This window comes from Oenanthe melanoleuca, chromosome 4 (genome assembly GCF_029582105.1).
Source record: "Oenanthe melanoleuca isolate GR-GAL-2019-014 chromosome 4, OMel1.0, whole genome shotgun sequence".
Taxonomy (NCBI): Eukaryota; Metazoa; Chordata; class Aves; order Passeriformes; family Muscicapidae; genus Oenanthe; species Oenanthe melanoleuca.
In genome coordinates this window covers 2,067,008-2,088,601 of record NC_079337.1, presented here as the reverse complement: position 1 = coordinate 2,088,601, position 21,594 = coordinate 2,067,008, and the positions used below count along the sequence as shown (strand labels likewise).

At 44.4% G+C, this 21,594-nt stretch overlaps 1 protein-coding gene across 1 annotated transcript in view; it reads right to left on the bottom strand.

The window, feature by feature from the left end:
• Positions 1-9,007, bottom strand: part of ANK2 (ankyrin 2) — a 155,164-nt gene extending 146,157 nt beyond the window's left edge. The window contains exon 1 of the mRNA XM_056489562.1: positions 8,440-9,007. Within this exon, the coding sequence (XP_056345537.1) occupies positions 8,440-8,562 (123 nt within the window). The 5' untranslated portion in view covers positions 8,563-9,007. The remainder of the gene's footprint in view (positions 1-8,439) is intronic.
• Positions 9,008-21,594: the final 12,587 nt, after the last annotated feature.

The following is a 21,594-nucleotide window of genomic DNA, read 5'->3' as shown; positions in this document are numbered from 1 at the left end:
GTTTTTTTCCTGTTGTTTCATAAAGTTTTGCGGTTTTAACGTACATAACGCAGGAGTGCTATTTCAATAACAAGGGGCAACAGCTTCACACTGAATGAGGGTCGAGCCAGATAGAATATCTGGGAGAAATTCTTTCCTGTGAGGGTGGGGAGGCTCCCCAGAGAAGCTGTGGGTGCTCCACCCCCAGAAGTGTCCAAGGCCAGGTTAGATGGGGCCCTGAGCACCACAATCCAGTGGAAGGTGTCCCTGCTCCTGGCAGGGGGTGGAATAAGATGGGCTTTGAGGACCCTTCCAACCCAAACCATTCTGTGATTCCATGACTCCCAACAGTAACTAAACAGAGCTAACATTGAATCCATGTTCACCCTGTGGCGAGGCTAGAACAGAGATAACTTCAACTGTTACCTGACTTAACTAAGTGGAACTGAATCTCCCTGCTGTAGAAACGTGGATGGCAGCAACAATTTCTTTCCTTTGGGCTCTGTTATCCAGCACCGTGTTCATGAGCAAAAATACAGAAGATCTGCTGAGCTGAACTATTCTCCACTTGTATATGGGGACCTTCTGGGAAATCTTAGTTACTGCCTCCTCTTGCTCCAGCAGCAAGACCATAATCAGCACAGTGCACATGATTTCTTTCCTCCCTGCTGCACTGGTGCCTTTAAAAAGAAATGAAGCAGGGGAACAAGAAGGCTCAAGTGGGTCCAGGCAGTCCCCAGTAAATCATGGCCTGAGCAGAGAGGCACTAAGTGGCTTTTGTCTGCTCAAGTCTCCTGTTGCACTGTCAGCCTCACTGGTTTTGAGCAGTGACATTTCTCTGCTAGACATCCTTGCACAGCACAGGCCAAAAAGAGTAAATAATTAAAAATAAGCTTAAATTATTCAACCTAAAACAGCTTAAAAAGGCATGTAATTATGGTTCTATTGGCTGAAACCATTTTCTACCAGCCTGGGGAAATAAAAGCTACACTCATTTTGGGCGAACACCACTTGTCAATGCTGCCTTATTTTACATACAGGAATAAAGAGAAGGCAAATCTAAATTACCAGGCCAGAAGAAACCCACGCCCCTCCTCTGGCCATGTACAAGAACAGCATCACATTAATACTTGCTAAACATGAAATACTGTGAGCTTTTCCTGACAATCATCCTCACTGGGCTGTTTCAGAGCACAGGCAAACAGGGTAACTTTTAAAATCTGGTGTTAGCTCCCTCCCTTTCTCCTTCTGCTTGTTCTTACCCTATCTTCATCAGAAAAGGATTCTGCTGGAGGACAAAAAGCTGACCTTAAACAGAAAAGTGTACTCTGAAACCTGCTTAGGTTCACTTCCCTAAAATGTCTCTTTTCCAAAGCCCTAAGGAACTAAGGGACCTGCTAGATTTTTGGGGAGGTTAATGTGCTAAATCCTTCATTAGCATCAACAAACAGAAGGTAATTACAGACATTTTTTTAATTGTAGCCTTTGTTTTCAGTCACTTGTAAAAGGGCAGCTAGCAACTAATGTGTATTGATCCATATGTGGAAGGTCTTAGCATAGAAATAAGTGTTAACATGGTTTTGAAGCAAACTCTGAAAAACTATAAGTAACACACTAAATCTATGTACAATATATAGAACTTCCATAAATAATTACCAAGAGAAAACTCTTGAACAGCGCCAACTCATGAACCACCTGAAATTCACTTAATCACATTTGCCAGATTTCAGTAATTTGTATTATGTACCCTCCAATACTATATATAACTGTGTAATAGTGAGGAATATCTAATCCTACCTGCACAACCACATGGACTGAACAGGAAAAAAGAATGATTTTAGCTGTTTAGGGCAAAAAGGACAGATTGCTAACAAGCACGTTCATTAAGATGTAGTTTAGTATGAAAGAGCTCATCAGACATTCAAATAAAATGACCAGCACCACGAGTGCACAAAAGGAGCTGCTTGAAACTGATGCAGAGAACAGGAATTTCTTTTTTACATAACCTGGAGTAGCACCTCCTTTCTCAAAAAGTACCTCAGAAGATGTTTTGTGAACAGAGTCAAGTCAATAAAGTATGACAATCCATCTGACTGCCAGCTGTAGCACGTTGCACCATCTCAGGGAATGGCAGCACTCCTGCTACCCTGCTCAGGGCCCTCCTCCCTGTTCCCACCCTCTGGATGCACTATAGATTGGCAAATACATCCACCAGGGCATGGCTCCAGCTTTCACCATTAAACTAGCAACTCAGAGCTCATATGCCACTCTCACTTCAGGTGCCAAACTTTCCCCAGGAGTTCAGTGGAAAAGCCTGAGGGACTAAATTACAGAAGCCAAATTTCAAAAGCTTGACACTTCACAATTTAACATCTGACATCCTCATTAAACATTTTTTTAATTACTTAACACAAAGCTGCCCAAACATCACATAATAATTCTTCCAGTGGTGCAGGAAAAGTCATGAATTTAAACAAGGAGGTAAACAAAACCAACCCCAAAGCCAGAAAAGTTTATCAGGGATGATTTCCTACAATGTGCAAATGCTCTCTCAACTTTTTTTAATCATTCCTGCGAAGTTAAATTTGCAGAGACAGGATAGGTGGACAGACACCATAGGCAGGTGCTGACATTTCTCCTCTCTCTAGGTTGCTCTTTTAAAAGCCCAGCAGAAGTTCTTAGTGATTAAGACCAAGTGAGAGATGGAAACAATCTGGGCATTTTGGACACTTTCATAACTTCATGGAAACAATCACATGAGTTAATGCAGTTAATGAGTTAAAATGAGTTAAAATCCAAAGTGCCTGCCATGACATTGGATTGCACCCAGCAAGCTTTACAGTGCAAAGGGATTTAGCATTTCAGGAACATATTTTCCTCCTCCTGCATCGAGTGTCTCACACAATAGAGCCGACAGGCCCTGTTAATCTTTTCTCCAGTATTCCAGATATTAATCCAGATATGGACTAATTCAACTTAAACTTGTGAAGAGGCAGTTACCCACAACACCAAAACCACATTGAGATAAATGAGCTGTGTTTTGAAATACTGTTTACATATGATTTATTAAGATCTAATAAATCTTGTGTTTCAAAAATTACCAAGGAAATTAACTGAAATACCACATACAAATAAAGGAATGATTAGACAACAATACAAAGGTGAGCAATTTTCAACTTGAAAATTGCTCCTTTCCCATCAGAAGCAAAGGAACTGGAGATCATTGATCTTGTTTCATTTCAGAACACCATGTATTTGTGCCCATGCACATCACACCCCTCAAAGAGGAGGTGGAGAAAATGAAGCAGCAAGTCCTAATCTATTTGGAAGTGCAACGTCATCTAAAGAAGCTCCATTTCACAAGGAAGCAAAGTACTGAGGTATTATTTTCATGCCCAGAAATAGCTCCATAAAGAAAATACAAGCTTGAGATACAGAAGGAAAATGCTCAAAGGGCATCAGGAATAGGCACCTCCTACGCAAACACTCCATTACAAAACACCAAAAAGGGTTTTTTCATGGCTGGAGAGGCATTTGAAACATCTAGAAATTCTAGTGAATCACAGAGACGTTTGCCAAGGCAACGAACACAACACTGAACAGACAAGACATATTCAGTGCTGAGGAAATAACAGTAGGTTAAAGCTGCAATGAACCTTGAAAGCTTCAGTATACAGAGGTCAAGCAGTGAGAGACTCTTTCCCTTCCTTATCCCAATACAAACTCCATGGGGATCCTGCAGCAGGTTCACACTAGGTGAGATAGTGGTTGGCATCCATGAACCAGCACAGGAGTGACCAAGAGAAAAGAACTGGATCTCTGCCTGACTTCCTCTTCCTTGGGATGCCTTTTTCTAGCACACTCAATCACTCCTTAGTTGCCCCATGTCCTCCTTCCTTGCTGAACTCTGGCCCTTTCCAAAGGGATGAACTTTGGGGCTGCCAGTCTCTGAGCAGAGCCACTGTACTGAATGATAAACACCACCCTACCTGCCAAAGATGGGCCTGAAATTCAAATGGGCCCAGATTTAAGACAAATCTGACAATATTCTGTATCATGTGAGAAGTCTTTCATTTTCTTCTTTTGTGAAAAAGGAGATGGTAATGTGAAACAAGGTCTGCTGCTGAGGTAAAACAAAGCAAACTCATTCCCTGTCTCTTGCAGCTCTGTAATGGAAGCCACTTAGTGCATGTTGTGTTGACTCTTCCCACACACACTGGAATTTGGCTGACAGCAGAATCCCTCCATCCCTGTCTTTCTGCAGATATTGTCCAGCAGTAGCTCTGTGTGAGCTTCAGCAGTGCTTAATATTTCAAGTGAAGGGCAAAATTCACCTGATGCTATCGGTTCTCAATCTCTTTCAGCAAACAGTGATGAGTATTCCAGATGGTATGGAACATCTTATGCTAACAATGCTGAACTCATGAATCTGGCCTTCAAAAAGGTATAAAAGCCTTTAAAATCAATTTAAAATACTAGATAAATACCCAACTACTGCCAGTAGAGAGCAGATGTCAAACTCTGTCCTCATGACTGATGGCAAAATGCTAACAGCCATCAGTTTACCACATCTGTAACATTCAAAAGTCAGTTTCATGCAGCAGCAGAATCCATTTTTATAACAGGTTTTTTAAATTTGGAATTTTATGTGGGTTCTCGAAAATCTTTTCAACACTTGTCACATGCAGAGACAGGAAGCCATGTCTGCTTTGAGAAGTACTTTAGACAGGGACAAGCAAGTGTGTGTTACATAGAGCCAGGGGCTAGGCAGCTGGATTCCCAGGCTGTAATTCCAGCTTTGCTGCTGACTCAGTGAGCAACCATCACGGAATCACCCCAGTTCCCTCACTCTGCAAAGGGTGAGCCACAGGCAGCTCTCTCTAAAGACACCCAAAGGAAAGTGGACCTGGGCTCCTGAATTTAGGTAAAATGAAATTAATTATGCCTAAATTGCAATCAAATCTAGATACCTGAAGCTGCTCACCTCCTTGTCAGTACCTGGTTTTTAATGCTCTTGATGCATTTGGGTTTCCACATAACTATTCAGGAGGTTGGGGGACTTTACATACACGTGTACTGGTGTTTGCACCAGTACATTTTTTTCCAAGTTGCAAGAAAAGGTTACACCCGCATAAAAGCGAAAATTTCCAACATTGATGCAGATCTGCCCACTTGTCAACTGGTTTTAAAAATCAACTGAGTCAATCTCAAAAAGAATGCAGGAGAAGGTCTTCAGGATGCAAACTCCTTTTCCCAGTTTTTGAGTGTGGAATCATTCTGTTCATCTCTGAAGAGCCACTAAGGATGGCCAAAAGATGATGTGAGCAGCTCGCTGCTGCTGCTGGTCCTGCTCACAGCTCCGCTGCTGGCCAGGGGCCTGTTGGGGCCCAGGGTCATGTCAGGCAGCAGCCCTGACGACACCTCAGAATATTCTTGTCCTACCCCAGCAGCATAGAGGCTGCAGCCACAGTTTGCAGTGCTGCTGCCCAGACAGGTGATGGTCACACGGCAAAACATCCAAGAGGCAGAGGCACTGTGAGCACACGCCCTGCAGCATCCCTGCAGCTTGGAGAAGGGTGGGATGGTACTAACAGATGCCCAGCACCTTGACAGAGAAGAAGAGCTAAGGCCATGGCCCTTCATTTATCCTCTTTTGCGTAATCAGGATGTTCCAGGGACACAGGAAAAGTTTCTATCACGAGGCCAAACGAGCGCTTCGTGCGCTCGGCACGTACTAGCGCATGGCAAGTACCCAAATGAGGGCTGGGAAAGACAGCCCACGACACCTGACATTCCACACTCCAGTGATCCTTCCACAGACAAAATGGATCTCCATTGTAGGGAAAATCCACTCACTGCAGTGTAAGGCCTTTCAAACAAATCACAAAGCTGGAACCAGATTTCCCCCTATGCAGAAACACTAAGTGCTGAGAGAAATCAAAAACATACTCATTTGCATTTTGCCTTTCATGGACCTGCACACCTAATAAGTTCCTAGCCTCCATTTTCCAAGAAAGTCAACAAAAACTGGGAGGGCCCCTACTAGGAGATAATCCCATTTCACAGTAAAAGCATTTATTGCTCTTGAGGAATTAAAGTGACAGATACATACATATCTCACAGACACATATCTGACTTATATTGATGACTAAATAAAAATACTATATGTACCATACATTCTCTATTTGGGTTGTTCTGTGTATATGTGATGGGTGTGGATGCATACCCACATATCTGATTTGTTCTACACCCAGCACTCTGCACAGCAGAGCATGTATAGATACAGACATAAACAGCTCATTCCTGTGCTGCTGTGTGTCTCCTGCAGCAGCAGCAGGATGGAAAAGCCCAGCCTGAACCACCCCCAAGCATCTGACTGAAGGCAAGTTTAGGGTGCAGCCAGGCACTTGTTTATGTAACAGCAAGGTACAGCCACAGTACAAGGGAGCCAGGAGCAGCGGCTGAATATTAAAAAGGAGGAAATGCACACAACACTCAAGTGTTCTTCATATTTTCTAAGCAAAGCACACTGGTGATCCCTGGATCCAAAAATCTGATTAGGAGCCTGCATCGCCACACATGATTACTAACACAAATGCAGCCTGAGCCTGCCTGCTTGCAGTTAGGGATATGCAGCACTCTGGGAAAAGAGATAGCAGAAGGGGCAGTATTAATTCTATCCAGCTTTAATTAAAGTAGTCCAACAGGCATCTGAATCAAACATGTTGAGGAAATAGGATTTGTGAAAATCTGGAAAAACAACACACACTGTAATGAAGTAACTGGAATGGGTGCTGGGCAGATAGAAAAAAAAGCCCTACCAGCAAGGACATAGACACATTAAGTATATTTTTTTAAAAGGCTGTTTTCCAGAGGATTCCACAATCAAGAATGTAATCACAAAAACTACCTTATGCTGCAGTGTCCCATTTAAGGGATTAGGAGAGTAATCACAATCTGCCCCAAGCAGCCCTGCCCAGCATCCAGGCACAGCATACATTAGAAATGACATTCCTGGTTTTGGTAAACACCAATTTGAATGTGACTCAATGAACTCTGCAAAGTGAGCATTTGAAAAGTCATGGAGATCACACCCAGAGGTCCCAAAGGCATCAAATGGGCTCTGTCATTTTATTTAAGCCATGCAGTTGAGAACATAAAAAGCCCTAAGACTAAATGCAAAACAAATTCAAAACTGCCCAGGTATGCCAAGGGAGCAGATGGCTTCTGAATTCTAGAGATCTGCCAAAAATATCTGTAAATTCAAACATTACATGGATGAATTCTAGTCTTTTCTTTTTACAGAGATCTGTGTTTACATGTAATGTAGCAGAAAGAGGGGGTGGGGGAGTGGGAATTGCCTCTTGATATTTTCCCTTCCAGAGAAATTTATAAAGAATGGCTAAAAAGAGAGTGTCATGGAATGAGTTAATGCATATCACAAGCTAGTGATTCCAGACACGGGAGAAAAGAAACAGCAATGAGAAGGCATTTACACAGACATTCCCAATGTATCACAGTCCTAAATCTAAGATTACCAGAACCTTCATTTTCGTATTTTCTCCACTGGTTTTTTTTTGTGTGTTTTTGGAGACTATAGAGTGATCTGGCAAACAAATCACCTCTATCAATTTTTTCTTCTTCTCTGTTTTTTTTCATCCCAAAACAATGAGAGTTGTCATTCCCTCTAACACAGAAGGAAAACAACAGTTAATTTTAAATTATGAGAAACCTCCCCAAAATCAGAACCATCTAAAGAGATATGCCTTATGAGAACTAGAAATTGCCATCAGTAACAGAAGCAAACCCGACAGATTGCAGACTTGTGTGCCAGGCCCTACCTAGACAAATACACCTGCAGTGTGCAGTGTAAATACACTGAATCACAGCGGCAAGCCCAGAATCCCTTCTATGACACCCAAAAACTGCAACACAGCTCAGCTGATGCTCCCAGCACCTCAAGGCAGGCCCTACACACAGCACTGAGCACTGCTGAGGAGGTGGGAAGTGGAACTAAAAATGGAAAATGGGGGAGAAATGCTGTTGTGAAATAGAGAAATGCACCTTCACACTGCAAAGCACAAGCACAGCCACCTCCCTCCCTTCAGAACTTCTCCAGATCAGCCAGAGGCTTGGACCACCTGGCTGGGAATGATGGCAGGGAGCTCCAGGCCTTTTGGGATGAAGGGAAAGTGGCAATACCCGTGTGCCATCTTTATGTGCATGTGTCCCTGTGTGGCTGTGGGCTGCCATGGCTGGCAGCACTTTAATCTCACTGCAGATGGGCTAAGTCCACAGCAGGGCTCAGACAAGATGGGAAAGGATGCAAAAGGGAAATGTGATGGGAAAGGTTTGGAAAATGAAGAGGAGAGCCTTACACATGGCAGTGAACACCTGTGAAGTGGTGCACAGAGGAAGGGTGGGAGGAAAGGGAGAAGGGGGCTGGTTTCCCCCTCATACCTTGCGTTTCCGATCAGCCCTAGAGATTTTCCGCTGTCTTTTCCTTTCCTTCTCAAGGTTTCTCTCCCTCTCCTCGATTTCAGACTCTCGAACTTTTTTGATGGAAGCGGCTGCGTGAGCCATTTTGGCGAGGAAAACACCAGCTCCAAGGAAGCTGTTCCCACCACGCACGGATATCCAGGTGATTTGTTTTTTCCGCAAGGGCACTGGCTGCGAGCCAGGAGTTCACGGCGTAATCCACTCTTCCTCCTCCAGCACCCCAGGAAAGGTCACGGCTCTGCCCCAGCCCCTGCAGCACCCATAGCTCGGGAGCAGGAGAGCCGTGTCCACACACGCAGTGTGCCAAAATGCCCGCAGCCACACTCGCGAGCAGGGAGCAGCGGAAAATACCTCCTAGCAGGCTGGAAGCCCTTCAGCTTGGCTGTGGCTGCAGGAGAAGGCGGGCTTCAGACTCAGCTGGGAAGGAGGAAAAAAATCAGGGAGGAGAAAAAAAAAGGAAAAGAAAAATCGGCCTTTAAACACACATCACCAAATTGGGAAGGTCTTTTGGGATTCCTCCAGAGAGGCTGCGTCTTCTAGCTGCGAGGAGGGCTCCACTTCAGCATCCCCAGCGAGGGGGGAGGGGGCAGCTCCCGTCAGCTTCTCACATCGCCTTTTCACAGGGTGAGTAGAAAATGGTGCAGTCTGACTTACTGACTTGCTGCTGCTGCGCCCGGCTGTGCCGGAGCCCGGCACACGCCTTCCTGCTCCTCTCCTCCTCACGATCTTCGCTCACTGCCGAGGCGGTCCTTAGGAAGCCGGGAGGAAATGTGCGGAGCTGGGAGAGCCCAGGCTCAGCGTGCTCACCTGCAGGCAGCAGGAGAGACGCCTGGAAAGGGCTGGCGATGCTCAAGTCCTCATTGTGCCTCTCTGCAGCCACGTGAGGCTGCATCAGGAGAGCTGCATTCAGCAGCGAACCGAACGCAGCGAGGAGGGACAGCACAGAGCACGCAGCGTAATCTGGGCTCAGCCTGCTCCGCTCAGCTCAACCCCACCGAAGTAAAAATAATACCAACAGGGGTGCTGCTTGTTATTTTTCAACCCCAAAAGCTGCTCTCAGGCACTTCCTAAAACAACTTCTGAAGGCCTGCCTTGAAGATGGACAGTGCTTGTGCTCGTGGACCAACAGCGACCAAAAGAGACAGTGACAATATGCTGCTACATAGTCACCCCCACTGCTCAAATATCGTTTGGGTTTGGAACACTAATTACCAGCGTTAATATCCAAGACAGATTGGTCTGTCATTTCCTCGTGGCTTATCCCCCTGCTAAACCAGTACATCAAAGTTCTACTCCTGCCTCCCTGGATAACTTTTATCACTATTAGCATCAAGCTTTTATTCATCAAAACAAGAAACAGGTAGATCAAAAGAGACTTGGCATTAGTTACTAGCAGACAAGTGATCCCATTTCAGCCTCCAACGCCACTGCTCCAGCCTCTTCAGGCAGGTGCTCAGGGAGAGGCAGGAGGCGACTTCCCAGTGCAGCAGGGCCATCTGCATCCCTGGCTTAGTCACCACCCCAGAGCCACAGGGACGTGGCAGCTCACTGACACCAGCACTAAACCCCACCAAATCAAAGAAACAATTCCTTGAGCCAAGCTTCCCCCTGCGGTATATTCCCTGACTTCAGGGAATTGTACTGAAAGGTCCCTAGAGCCAAGCACCATGAATTTCTCTGTAACACAGCCCCACCACATGAGTGACAGATGTCCTGAGAGCTCTTCATGTGACAGCAGCCTGAATTCCCCCCTCATACTGCTGTGGCACCCACAGAACTTGGTAGTCTCCAATTTATGTGAAGCAGGACCATTTATTGTCACCATGGAACTAATCTTCATTGATGACTTCTGTTGTTACTATAAAGTTTCACTTTGAGAATATCATGGAACAAATTTTGACAATGGATTATATATGAAAACTACAAAGCACTATAAAAGAATCTTTAAAACAGGGATCTATTTTGTGTTTGAGCCAGTGATCTGTGCATTCAATCAAAAACACATTTCCCTAGTGGAAGGAGGCATAGGAAGCAGCAAGGCAGGGAGTGCCAGCCAAGCTTTTTCTGGCTCCTCTCTTCACACAGGCTGACTTTCTCCCAGTTGTTCCCATTTGAGGAAAACTAGGCTACACAAAGCTAATGGCTAAAACACAAGTGGCTGCAGCAACAGCCACCAGAACAGTGAGACAGGTGGAGTCAGCCATGGGAATAAAATAAGAGGGAAATTGGAATCTGATAGGATTCTAGCATGCCTTGTCTTTTTCACATTATATCAACCTCACAGGTACCACCACATGTAAACCAGAAATTAACAGCTAGTAGTCTAGAACTGAAGTTCCCTGATACCTTTCCAACCTTCTCATGGGACCTTAAACAATAAGTTTGAAAACAAGACCAAATCACAAGCCACCACACTTAAAAAGCCCAGTCTTAGGATTTCCCTGGATCATGATTCAAGGTGTCTGAGCCATTAAATGCTTAAACCCTGTGACATGGTGCACACAGTAGGGTTTGATACACAGGAGCATGTACAGTTTATGGCATACACAGCTTATAGCAGTCACTATTATCAAACAATTTGTCATCTTTTGATGGTTGATACCTGCAGGCCCATGACCTCAGTATCAAATAATTACTCTTTCAGAAAACTCGCTTGAGAGTTAACCAAGGATTTGATATACTTTCTAATGCAGGCTACACAAGAGAAAAACATCAGACACTGGAGCTGAAGAACTGGTGGAAAGCAAATTCAAATGAAATAGCAAATATTCTTTATAGGATTACAGGTAAAGAACTTCAGGCCAGCTCTATGAGTTCACTACTATGTTCCACAAACATTTTCTCCCCTAACCTCAAAGTGACATAAAAATATTGCATCATTTTGTGGCAAAAAAACCCCATAGTTACTTTCAATAGATTAATTTGAAAATAGCATATCTTGTCTGGGGAGAAGAATATAAAGTATGTATCAATATTAGACACAGCTTATGTCCCTGCAGGAAAGAAGAGTTCTTTTTTCAAGATAGATTTTCCTTAAAAAAAAAAGCAGAAATAGGATTGTCATCGCATTGCGTATACAGATCCTAACAAAAACAAATCCTTCTGCAGACATCAGTCTGAAGATTCCATTTTCAAGTAAAAATGGAGACTGAGCAACTTCCCTCTAAACACACAAAACGTATTGTGGAGGTGCTACATCAAAAAAGCAGAATATACAGTGATGCTGTCACAAACGGTGTGTGGGAGGGGAGTGGGAGAGTGGGCAGATGCACAGTTCCAGAAAAAGGGTGGGTTTTCTCTGAAATCCATGTGTCATCCTCAGCTTAGAATGTAGAAAAGCAGAACCTGTGAGATGCAACAAATTTCCGTTTGGGATAATAAAGCTCATAAGGCTTCAAGCTGTACAGAGCCCTGTATGACCTGTGAACAGACTCCAAGTGATGAACCACACCGTGAGATACCAAGATGGGGGTGCTTCACTGGGGTCCAGCTCCTGTCTGCCTGTTCACAAAATGGCATGAAGCAGGAGCTTCCTGACCTGATCTGCTGATTTCACAGTGTCCAGGTTATGTTTTCAGACCTGCCCCAGCAGCTGAAACACTCGGCGCCAGCACTGCAGTGCTGCCATGGCCACAGCTATGACCAGCACCAGCCTTTACCTGCCAGCTTTCAGGCAGATAGACTTGATTTGCTAAGCAAACCAGCATTTGCAGTCTATAAAAACCTAGTGGGTGAAACCCAACAGTAATTGAGTACAAAAAAAGAGGATGTAAACAAGTGATTATCTTCCCTGAAGCATATCCACTATCAGGGGTCCAGCTCACAAAAATTAGCTTCTCTCTATATAAATCATGTGGCCAGGGCAAAGGAAGCATGACTCAAATTTGTTCCCAAAGGTACAAAAAAAAAAATAAAAAAAGGGAGGCATTGATGAAGTGGGAAAAGCCTTTCATGCTTCATAGCCAGAACAGAGACTGTTGTTTCCAGTTCTAAGCTCTAGTACATTCAGGAAACTGCCTGGAAATCAAAACCATTTTCAAACAGCTAAAAAGGGGAAAGGGCTGTCCTAGGCCACTCAGTATTTTGTCTACTGCTATGGAAAACCCTTCTGGACAAGGCAGATGACAATTCCATAGGGGAATTAGGCTCCCTCCAAAGCAATGACCTGCCTAACTTGTCCATGATAATGCACAGGTGCATCCACAAGCTATTTTGCAAAATCTGCAACAAACACCATCCCTGTCCCTACAAATTGTGCACTGATGTAAACCTCTGCTCCTTGCTGAGAGGCAGGACAGGTTAGTCCAGGCTTGGAGGTGTGCACACAGCCATGAGTGGCCTGGAAACCAGAGAGCCCTGGCTCACTGAATAGCCCACCTCACCCACAAGCACAGATAAAGACCTCCCCTCTGCTGCTATTCCAGCCAGGCTAAATGGCAGAGGTGGGCAGCCTTCACCCTCTGCTCAGGAAGCTCTTCTCTCAACACTTCCTCTTGAGGGATGTGGATGGAGGTGATACAATTGTTTAATAGCCATAAAAATACTTGGAAATGCCAGGGCAGAGTAACAATGTACTTAATTCAAATATTTAAGAGTATTGTCTGTTTTATCATATCCAGACATTTCAGTACCTACAGGACCATGTATTCCTAGAAAAGCAGCAAAGTAATCCTTGCAGAAAGTAAAAGCACAAAGCTAATTATGAAAGTGCAGGCTATAGTTATCAATTGCCTCCTGTATCACCCATTGTTTAACTCACACCCCTAGTTACTAATCACATACTAATTATTCTATAGGTATGTAATGCTAAAGGTAGAATAACTGAAAGTAAGTTAGCAATCACATATCCATGCCATATAGGTTTTATCTTTCCTGAGAGAAAATATATTAAGGTTAAAAAAAAGCTCTACATTCTCTCGTTCTTATTTTACTGAATATGCAAAGACAATGTGTTCCTCAAAGTTCTGTGCTAGAAATTAGTGTCACTGAACTGAAACTGAGAAGATGATATATAAAACTGTGTCCTGCCATTTTTGTATACCTTGAGAATATCTATTTTATTAATTGGAAAGCAAGCAATACCAAAGAAATAAAAAGAGGCAAGTTGAGGTAGGAATGGGCCTAAATTTTTTAAAGTTTTAATATCTTTGCTTTCTTTTCTGTTTGACCACCAGAGTATAAATCACAGCACTGCCACCTTTAGCAGTCATCACCAAGAACATATCACAGATGATACAGTAATACCACCCTCCCTCTACTCTAGCAGGTTTCTGTCTTGAAGGTGAGCATTTCACGTTTGTAAGTGTTGAAATGAAGTTAATAACTAACCCAAGGGGGAAAAAGAGATACTGCTTAGCTACTTTTCATCTTGGGAGAGCTACTGAAAATTGTAATCTGCTCTTATAAAATTATTTTTCCTGTTTTATGGACAAAGAAAATGAGGCAATATGCTGCTAGTAAAATAAAAGCAGTCACTGTGGGATGAGACCAAAGTCTTTCTTCTGGCTCCAACAGTGGTCAAAAATTGGGTAACTAACAAAGGGTAGAAAAGGACAAACATGGATGATAATTTCAAGTACTCTAGCAGCTTCTAGTTGTTTCAGACTGCTGGGCATCTGTACCAGGCATTTCCAGTTATGCAGCCATCCTCTCCAGCTGTTTTCCACGAACTTGTGCAGCCTTTCTCTGAACCTTTCTGAATTTCCAGCATTCATAACCTATGAAGGCCAAGTTCTACAGCTCAACTACATACCAAAGTACCACTGACACAGGTGAGCACTTACAGAGCAGCAAGGAGCCCAGATAAGATAATTGCCATTATAGAATCATAAAAATCCTTGCAGTCAGCCTTTGTTGCTGTCCAAACTGTGCCATGGCAGAGAAAGGCCTTGCACACACCCACAGCTTCCCAAACAGCAAGAAAAGGATGTAGATAGGCCCCTCAGAGACTGATGCTTCTGGTTTAAAGAAATACTCAAATTATGAGGTAGAGGTATCCCAGCTGCATCCAAGTTGGCAATTCAAGAAGTGTATTTGTTTCATCAGCATCCTAAATAAACTACAGATAGGTATTTCTAGCAAGCACGCCCATCCTGTGGTTCTCCAGTGATTGCTAAGTTGCATTAACTCCAAATATTGCTCCAGTTGTATTTGTTTTCATATTGATTGAAAATATTGATGTCACATTCTATTTTAACCAAGTCAAACAGGGCCTCTTGCAATAGCTCACTAAGGGCAACAGCAGACATTTTATTGATTCCAAAGGGTTTGGGAACAGGACCTGGATAATTTAATTCAACATTGCAACGTGCCTTCTCATCTTTCTTCCTGCCCCACCTGCTTTCACCTTTGGTTTCTCTGTTTGGCTCTAGTCTTGTGAGGGCAGAAGCAGCTGTTAACACAAAGAAAGATCCAAGGGACTCTCGTGAAGGTTCTTCAGACCTGCCAGGTCTGAAAAGTGCTCAAAGTGTTCCCCAGGCTCACTTGTCACATTCTCTCATCCCTGCAGCTACAGTGCTGGATCTGCTGGAAAGGGGCAGGGCCCCACCTCCTGCAGGTGCATCTTCCCAGCCTGGTGCCTGCTCCACTCACAACACAAGGAAGGTCACGCACAGCCAAGAGCAGAGGAGCTTGCTGGGGTCTGCTTCCATCCTGCTGCTCCTCCACTGCCACCTGGTGCCACAGATAAGTGCTCCAACAGCCTAAGGGAATGCTCCTCTCTAATCCTGCATCCTGATAACAGCACATATTTCAAACTTAAGGGTAATTGTCTGGGAAAAAGTCACAAAACCCAAGTTACGCTGAAAGATACCTGCATATATTTCACTTGTGCCCCTGATCAATCATACCACTTGTAATTTAAAGGTTCTATTAGTTGTTTTCCTAAAAACAAGGGGAATATTGTCAATGACCAGCCTGAGTGAAAAGGAGAGCTCTCCATTCTAACCCCACTGATCTACCTGATGTAGTAGTCTAGTCCATTCAGAAATTACCTTGTTACAATAATGGCTGAACTACAGTGCTATATGTAGTATAAACAAGTCAACAGAAACATCTGTTCATCTGGAAACAGAATTCTGTTCTCTCAAAGCCAAGAGGGTGATGTAAATAAAAATAATTTTACCAGTCATAATGATATGAAAAATAATTATGCCAGGGCAGCAAGAGCTTATAGTAGGAAAACCGACTTGTTTACCAGTGGAAGCCTTAAGCCAGTGTGACCCACATCTCATCCACTCTAAATCCTTTCAGTTGCAACCTCGCTGCTGCACATAATCAGCTCTGCTTAAGCAACCTTGCTGTTATGTGTACAAGCGTGCCTGCACTTCAGTGTTGGACCAGGTGACACGGGTTGGTGTTTGAACAGGCTCCATCTACCTCGAATTCAGAGGTTACCTGCCCCTAGTGACCAAATCAAAGGCTTGGCTGATTGCTACTTACACTATTATTACTTAATATGTACGCATATGGATTTTCCCACTGTTTCTAACAAGAGAAGACCTGTCTGCTGCTTGCTTATAAAAGCAGAGCATAAGGTTTTGCACTAAGGATTCTCAAAAGCTCTCAAACACTATTTAGAATACACCCCAAATTAACAACCATAATAAACACAGTAATATATAAAACATTTTTTCTCAGCTAGATGTTCTTCACCTTTGCCTCACCAAGGAAAGAGGTGAGATTCCTTTACTCATGGAGTCTCTTCCCCACCAAATAACTTCAGTGGTCCCAATGTATGACACAGCATTATTGCCTATAGAATAGTGAACTCCGTATATGCAGGCAAACGGTTTGGCTGTCTTTCGCAGACATTCCTTTGGAAAGGCCAGTAAAAGAGCGCATGGAATTTGCTACAGAGTGAATGGAAAGGTGGAGCGCTTTGCGCTCGCCTCGGGCACCCTCGGCAGAGGCGTCCCGGCGCCTTTGGCGCAGCACCCTGGAGAGCGCCCAGCACCCTGGAGAGCGCCTGGGGCGGGGATGCACCGAGGCGCGGAGGGAAACACCAGGGACGCGAAGCCGAGAGGCCGGGAGCCGCCAGGGACCCGTCCTGGTCCCCCTCTGCAGCCACTGAAAAGTCAGGTTCAAAATCTAAGAAAGGCAGATGTGCTTCCTGTGGCACAGGCTTGTTTTTGCTGGAAACATGGAGGCAAGTGAAGCAGAGTCAATCTCCTGCTTCCCACCAGGAATGCCTGGGGAATGGATGGTAAACGATCCCCCTCTTCTGGTGAAGTAATGATAAAGCAGCCTCGGATTCACATTTCATACAGCCACAGAACCGTGTGTGTTGAAGGCACCTTAAAGCTCATCCAGTCCCACCCTCTGCCATGGGCAGGGACACCTTCCACTACCTGGTCTTGGACACTTTCAGGAATGGGGCAGCCACAGCTTCTCTGGACAACCTGTGCCAGGGACTCACCACCCTCACAGAGAAGAATTTCTCCTAGATATCCAGTCCCAAACTACCCTTTTCTCAGTTATTCTAGGCCTACACATCCCTCCCCAAAGCCCCTCTCCAGCTCTCCTGTAGCCCCTTTGGGCTGAACACCCCAACTCTCCCAGCCTGGCTCCAGAGCACTCCTGCACCATCACTGAGTATCTCCATGGCCTCCTCTGTGTCTGCTCCAACAGCTCCATGTCTCTCCTGTGGTGGGCCCCTCAGGGCTGGAGGCTCCAGCTGGGGTCTCACAAGAAGAGAGCAGAAGGGAGCAACCATCTGTCTTGACCTGCTGGCTATGCTTCTGACACGGCCTGTGACAGCTATTTCAGTATCGAAGCAGCTCAAGTACAAAGTTTTGGGATGGCTGAAACATAGCCCTGGTTTTGGGTTAAGACAGAAAAAGATGCTCCCTGTAGCACAAACACTATCAAACCCTTGGTACCTTTGTTAATTCCAAAGATAGAGACTACAGGGGAATTTCTAGAAGGAGCACCCGAGAAGACCCCAACACCCAAGGCTGCAGAAATGCAGAGGTTTTTCCCTACATGAGAGATAAAGGCCAGAAAGCCAGGTCTCAACAACAAACCCAGCCAGAGGCCATGGGCCTCTGACCAGGGTACAGGGCACTTCTGGAGGGCCCTGTCACCCTCCTGCTTCTGTTGGTCTTGGACCAATCATTCACACTCTTCAGTAATCACCTGCCAGGTGACCTTTTAACAGCATTTCATAACCTATTACAAATAACTTTTCTAAGTAGTATCAATTTTAAAAGTCATTTTTGAGTTAGCTAAATACACAGATTCCTCAGAAATCACAGAGGATGTAGCTCGTTGTCCTTCTGTGACTTAAAAACGTAATGCAAGTCTCACTTTCAAAGACTAGCTTTTTCCTTGTCCTTCCTAAAGGTAATACTGTAGTAGAACTTTTATGTTTTGGCTTCCAGGCCTGTGTTTATGGGACCATAAACTGAAAAACTCCTCAAAGACACACACAAAAATATACATTTGATGCACAGTATCCTCTTTCACTGCAAAAGAGCTTGTCCATACCAGTAGACCTTCAGTTATGTCAAACCAAGCATACCCCAGAATCAGATGATACACCTGACACAAAGTACATTTTATCATGCATCTGTTTCCCAAATGCCTTCAACTTCCATTAATTCCTGTGGAAGGTGAGGATGAAGAATATGTCTTTTCAAACAATTAACAGGAATGGCTCCCAATTCACAGAACAGAAGCAGTGCTCTGTCTAGATTAATCACCTTCACTTTGAAAAGTAGTATCTTTCTAACAAGAATAATTTCTGAAAAACACATTATGTCTTCTTAGGAGCCTGGGGAATAAAGACCTTACAAAAAGGGAGCTGTCTTTTTGGGAAAGCTGAACCACTTTCCCAAACAACCACTTACTATTATGGAGATGTGAAAATGTACTGCAGAGAACATTACAAAAAACCACTTCCTTGCAAGAGCATGCTGTAATCTGACAGGCCTGATGTAACTGGGAGCCTTGCTGGAACTCAGCTGTGTTCATCACTTCACACTTGGTGATTGAACATTTCACCAAGACAACAGCATTAAAAATTATTAATAAAGACCATGGCAATTTACCCATTTCCTTGTCCTTACTCTGAAAGTCACAAAAGGGATGCTCCCACTTGGAAATCAGACATCTGGCTGACCAGAGTTAAATTGATTGTGAACTGAGGTGGGCATGGACTGGAAATATTTCTGCACAAATCTAAGCAAAGCTGGCTCTCAGCTGCCAGAGGGTGAGAGGTTTAAATCTGAGCTGGACATATGTGCACATGTGGCAAAAGGGCAGATGATTCATTCATGCAGGTTAAGGCTGAGCTCTGCATCGGAAAGGGATAAAGGCAGCAAGTAGAAACTTTATGTTACAAAATGGACAAAAAGTACTTAAATGTGTCAGTCTAGACCAAAGATATACTTCATCCCAGACTTTCTCTCAGTTTATCATCCCCAAGCTCTTGCAAAGAGCAAAACAAGCTTCTATCTCCACAACAGGCAGCACTTTAATTACTGCAGCATTTTAATTCCACTCTGCCCTCTTCATGCTCCTGGAGCACCTGTGAGCAGAGTGTGCAACAGAGGAAATCCTCCCTCCTGGCTCACGGAGCTGCCAGACTGAGAATTCCTTTCAAGACAAGCCAATGGCGCAATTACACACAATGAGTTTCACCATAGGAGTTAACGGGCCTGTATGGAAAAGGCAGAGGCTGGACTTTCCAGTGAGAGATAAAGACAAATGCTAGCTAACATTTAACACATCACCAGGGATGTGATGAACCTAGATTTAAAGTCCCAGGTGTCCTATCACCTCAATGAATTAATGACCCAATTAAAACACTTATTTATGTAAAGTAGAACAGCTCCCAAAAAAGAAGGAACACACTAGTCAGGCACTAATATATTCATTTGGGACTTCAGAAACCTCTCTGAATCCAAAATCTCCAAGTAAAGCCCCAAACACCAGTCTTTTGACACAGATTTGACACCGTGCAATGGAGCAGGCTGTCAGAGCACCGAGTCAGCCAAACCATCCACATGGCAGAGCACGCTGGTCAGGTGTAAAAGCAGGAAAGGCACCTCAGCTTTGTGCCTCACCTTTCAGCTGGGTTCATTTGTAGCCTTGTGCTTTCATGCTTATCTAGTCTTTATTGGTGCTGGCTTGAAGGTCACTGCATTGTCCATCATTCCACAATGCAAAGATATCCTGAGACATCATTTTTCCATACTGAAGGGAAACATTTGCAAACTTTTCAAAACCCTAAATAGAACATCATAATCCCTAGGATTCACTTCTCTGTAACTGCAATCAGCCAGCAGACAGGATTTACAAGTCCCTTCCCCTCCTTTAGGCATCCCCTCTCTTCCTTGAGGACACAAGGAAGAGGGCTTTCTTAATAGGAATCAGTCTCTAATTCAACATCTGAAGAGAGGAAAAGCATGGCAGAGAGGAACCACTCCATACTGCAACAGCACAGCATCCCCTGCACCACTGCAGGAGTGCAAAGGAGTCAGGAGTGAAGGAGCAAAGCAGAGCCTAGGGAGGGAAAAGAATTGCTTAATACTTGAGGCTTTTTTCCCCACTAACAGATAATGTTTTCCCCGAGTGATTAGCAACGCTGGTGCTGAGCACCACACGGTGGCACTCCAGCCCTGTCTGTCCCCAGCCACCTCGGCTCTGCCTGGTCTAAGGAAAACCAGGCAGGAACCTGATCTCCAGGTGTCAACACTTCACTCCGCCTTGAACTGTGTTCTCAGGCTTTGACACAGTTAGTACTGTTTAATACCTTAATGCAGTTGAGAGGAATAAAAAGCTGTCCACTGGGCAACTGGTTTTTACTGCTTGAAATAAAAAATAAACTACTTTCCCACTAATTTTAAACTTCTCTTGGGAAAGGTTCCCTCCATGTTGTCTCTTCCAGAGCAGTGAAACGGCAAATGAAACACAGCTACAACCATCGAGTCCACTTTCCTCTCACCATAATCCCGGCAGACAGGTGCTGCCTGTTCATGTTCTCCCACTTTGGAGCAAGCAGGGAGAGGAAAACAAAGCAGCGAACCATCCCGAGATCCTCTTTACAGAAAGCCTGCTGTAAAACTAAGGAGAAGACCTGATGATGAACCTGATGTAGCTGACAACGTCCCGGCTCGTTTCAGGGGATTTGAACCAAAAGGTCTTTAAAAGACCCTTCCAAACCAAAACTACTCCATGATGCTATGATGACATCCAGGGTATTTTAACACACCGATTTTAAGGAAAATCTGCAGGCAATGCCCTGATCCCCCTGGCAGTGGGGTAGTGCTGCTCTTCCCACTACTGCCTGGAGCTCTCTCTGCCTGGCAGAGCCCACCCAGGGCTCCCCAAGTGCTTTTCCTTTCTGAACACTTCACACTGCAACAACCAGAAAGATCATCACAACTCAGCAGTGCTGCTGGGCACAGCCAACCCTCACACTGACCCTTAAGAGTTAATTGTAGTAACAGGTGCTCACAGACATTAACAGATCATATGACCCTGACATGTGTGATTTTACAGTGCATTTAAGATGAACCACTCTGCTTCCACCACTCTCTGCACTACCCAGGACAGAGCACAGTGTCTCCTGCTTTTTGCACCATGAGAGCTTTCTCATTTCTCCAAATTTGCTGCTATGTCGTGGTTTAACACATCGAGGAGGTTACATCATACAATCTATGGTGTAACTGCATATTCAGTGAGTTTCCCCACGGGAGAGAACACAGGACTTCTCACCAACCCTCAGCAGAAATGCCTTTGGGATTTAGTGATTCCTTTCAACACACAGGAAGGACAAATCTTGCACTTTCAAATGGAAAACAAGTTCTTTTATGCCATAAACACAGGTGCCTTTGAGAACAGTGTTTTCCACAACCTCATCATCCCCCGGAGACAGAGAGCAAACTGCAGCCAGCAAGGAGAGAGAAGTAACCTTCGCTAAGTCTCCTGCTGGCTTTTGCTCAGTATGATCTCAGATTAGCTGCTGCTGTGCAGTCATGTGTAAGGGGATATTTCTGAATTAATCATGCATCAAACTATATGTGTGTGCAGGAATAGTCACTTCAGCTGCCGGTCTATATAGGAGGGTACAAGAAAACTGATTATTGCTGTTTGTCCTTTCATTTCTTCTCC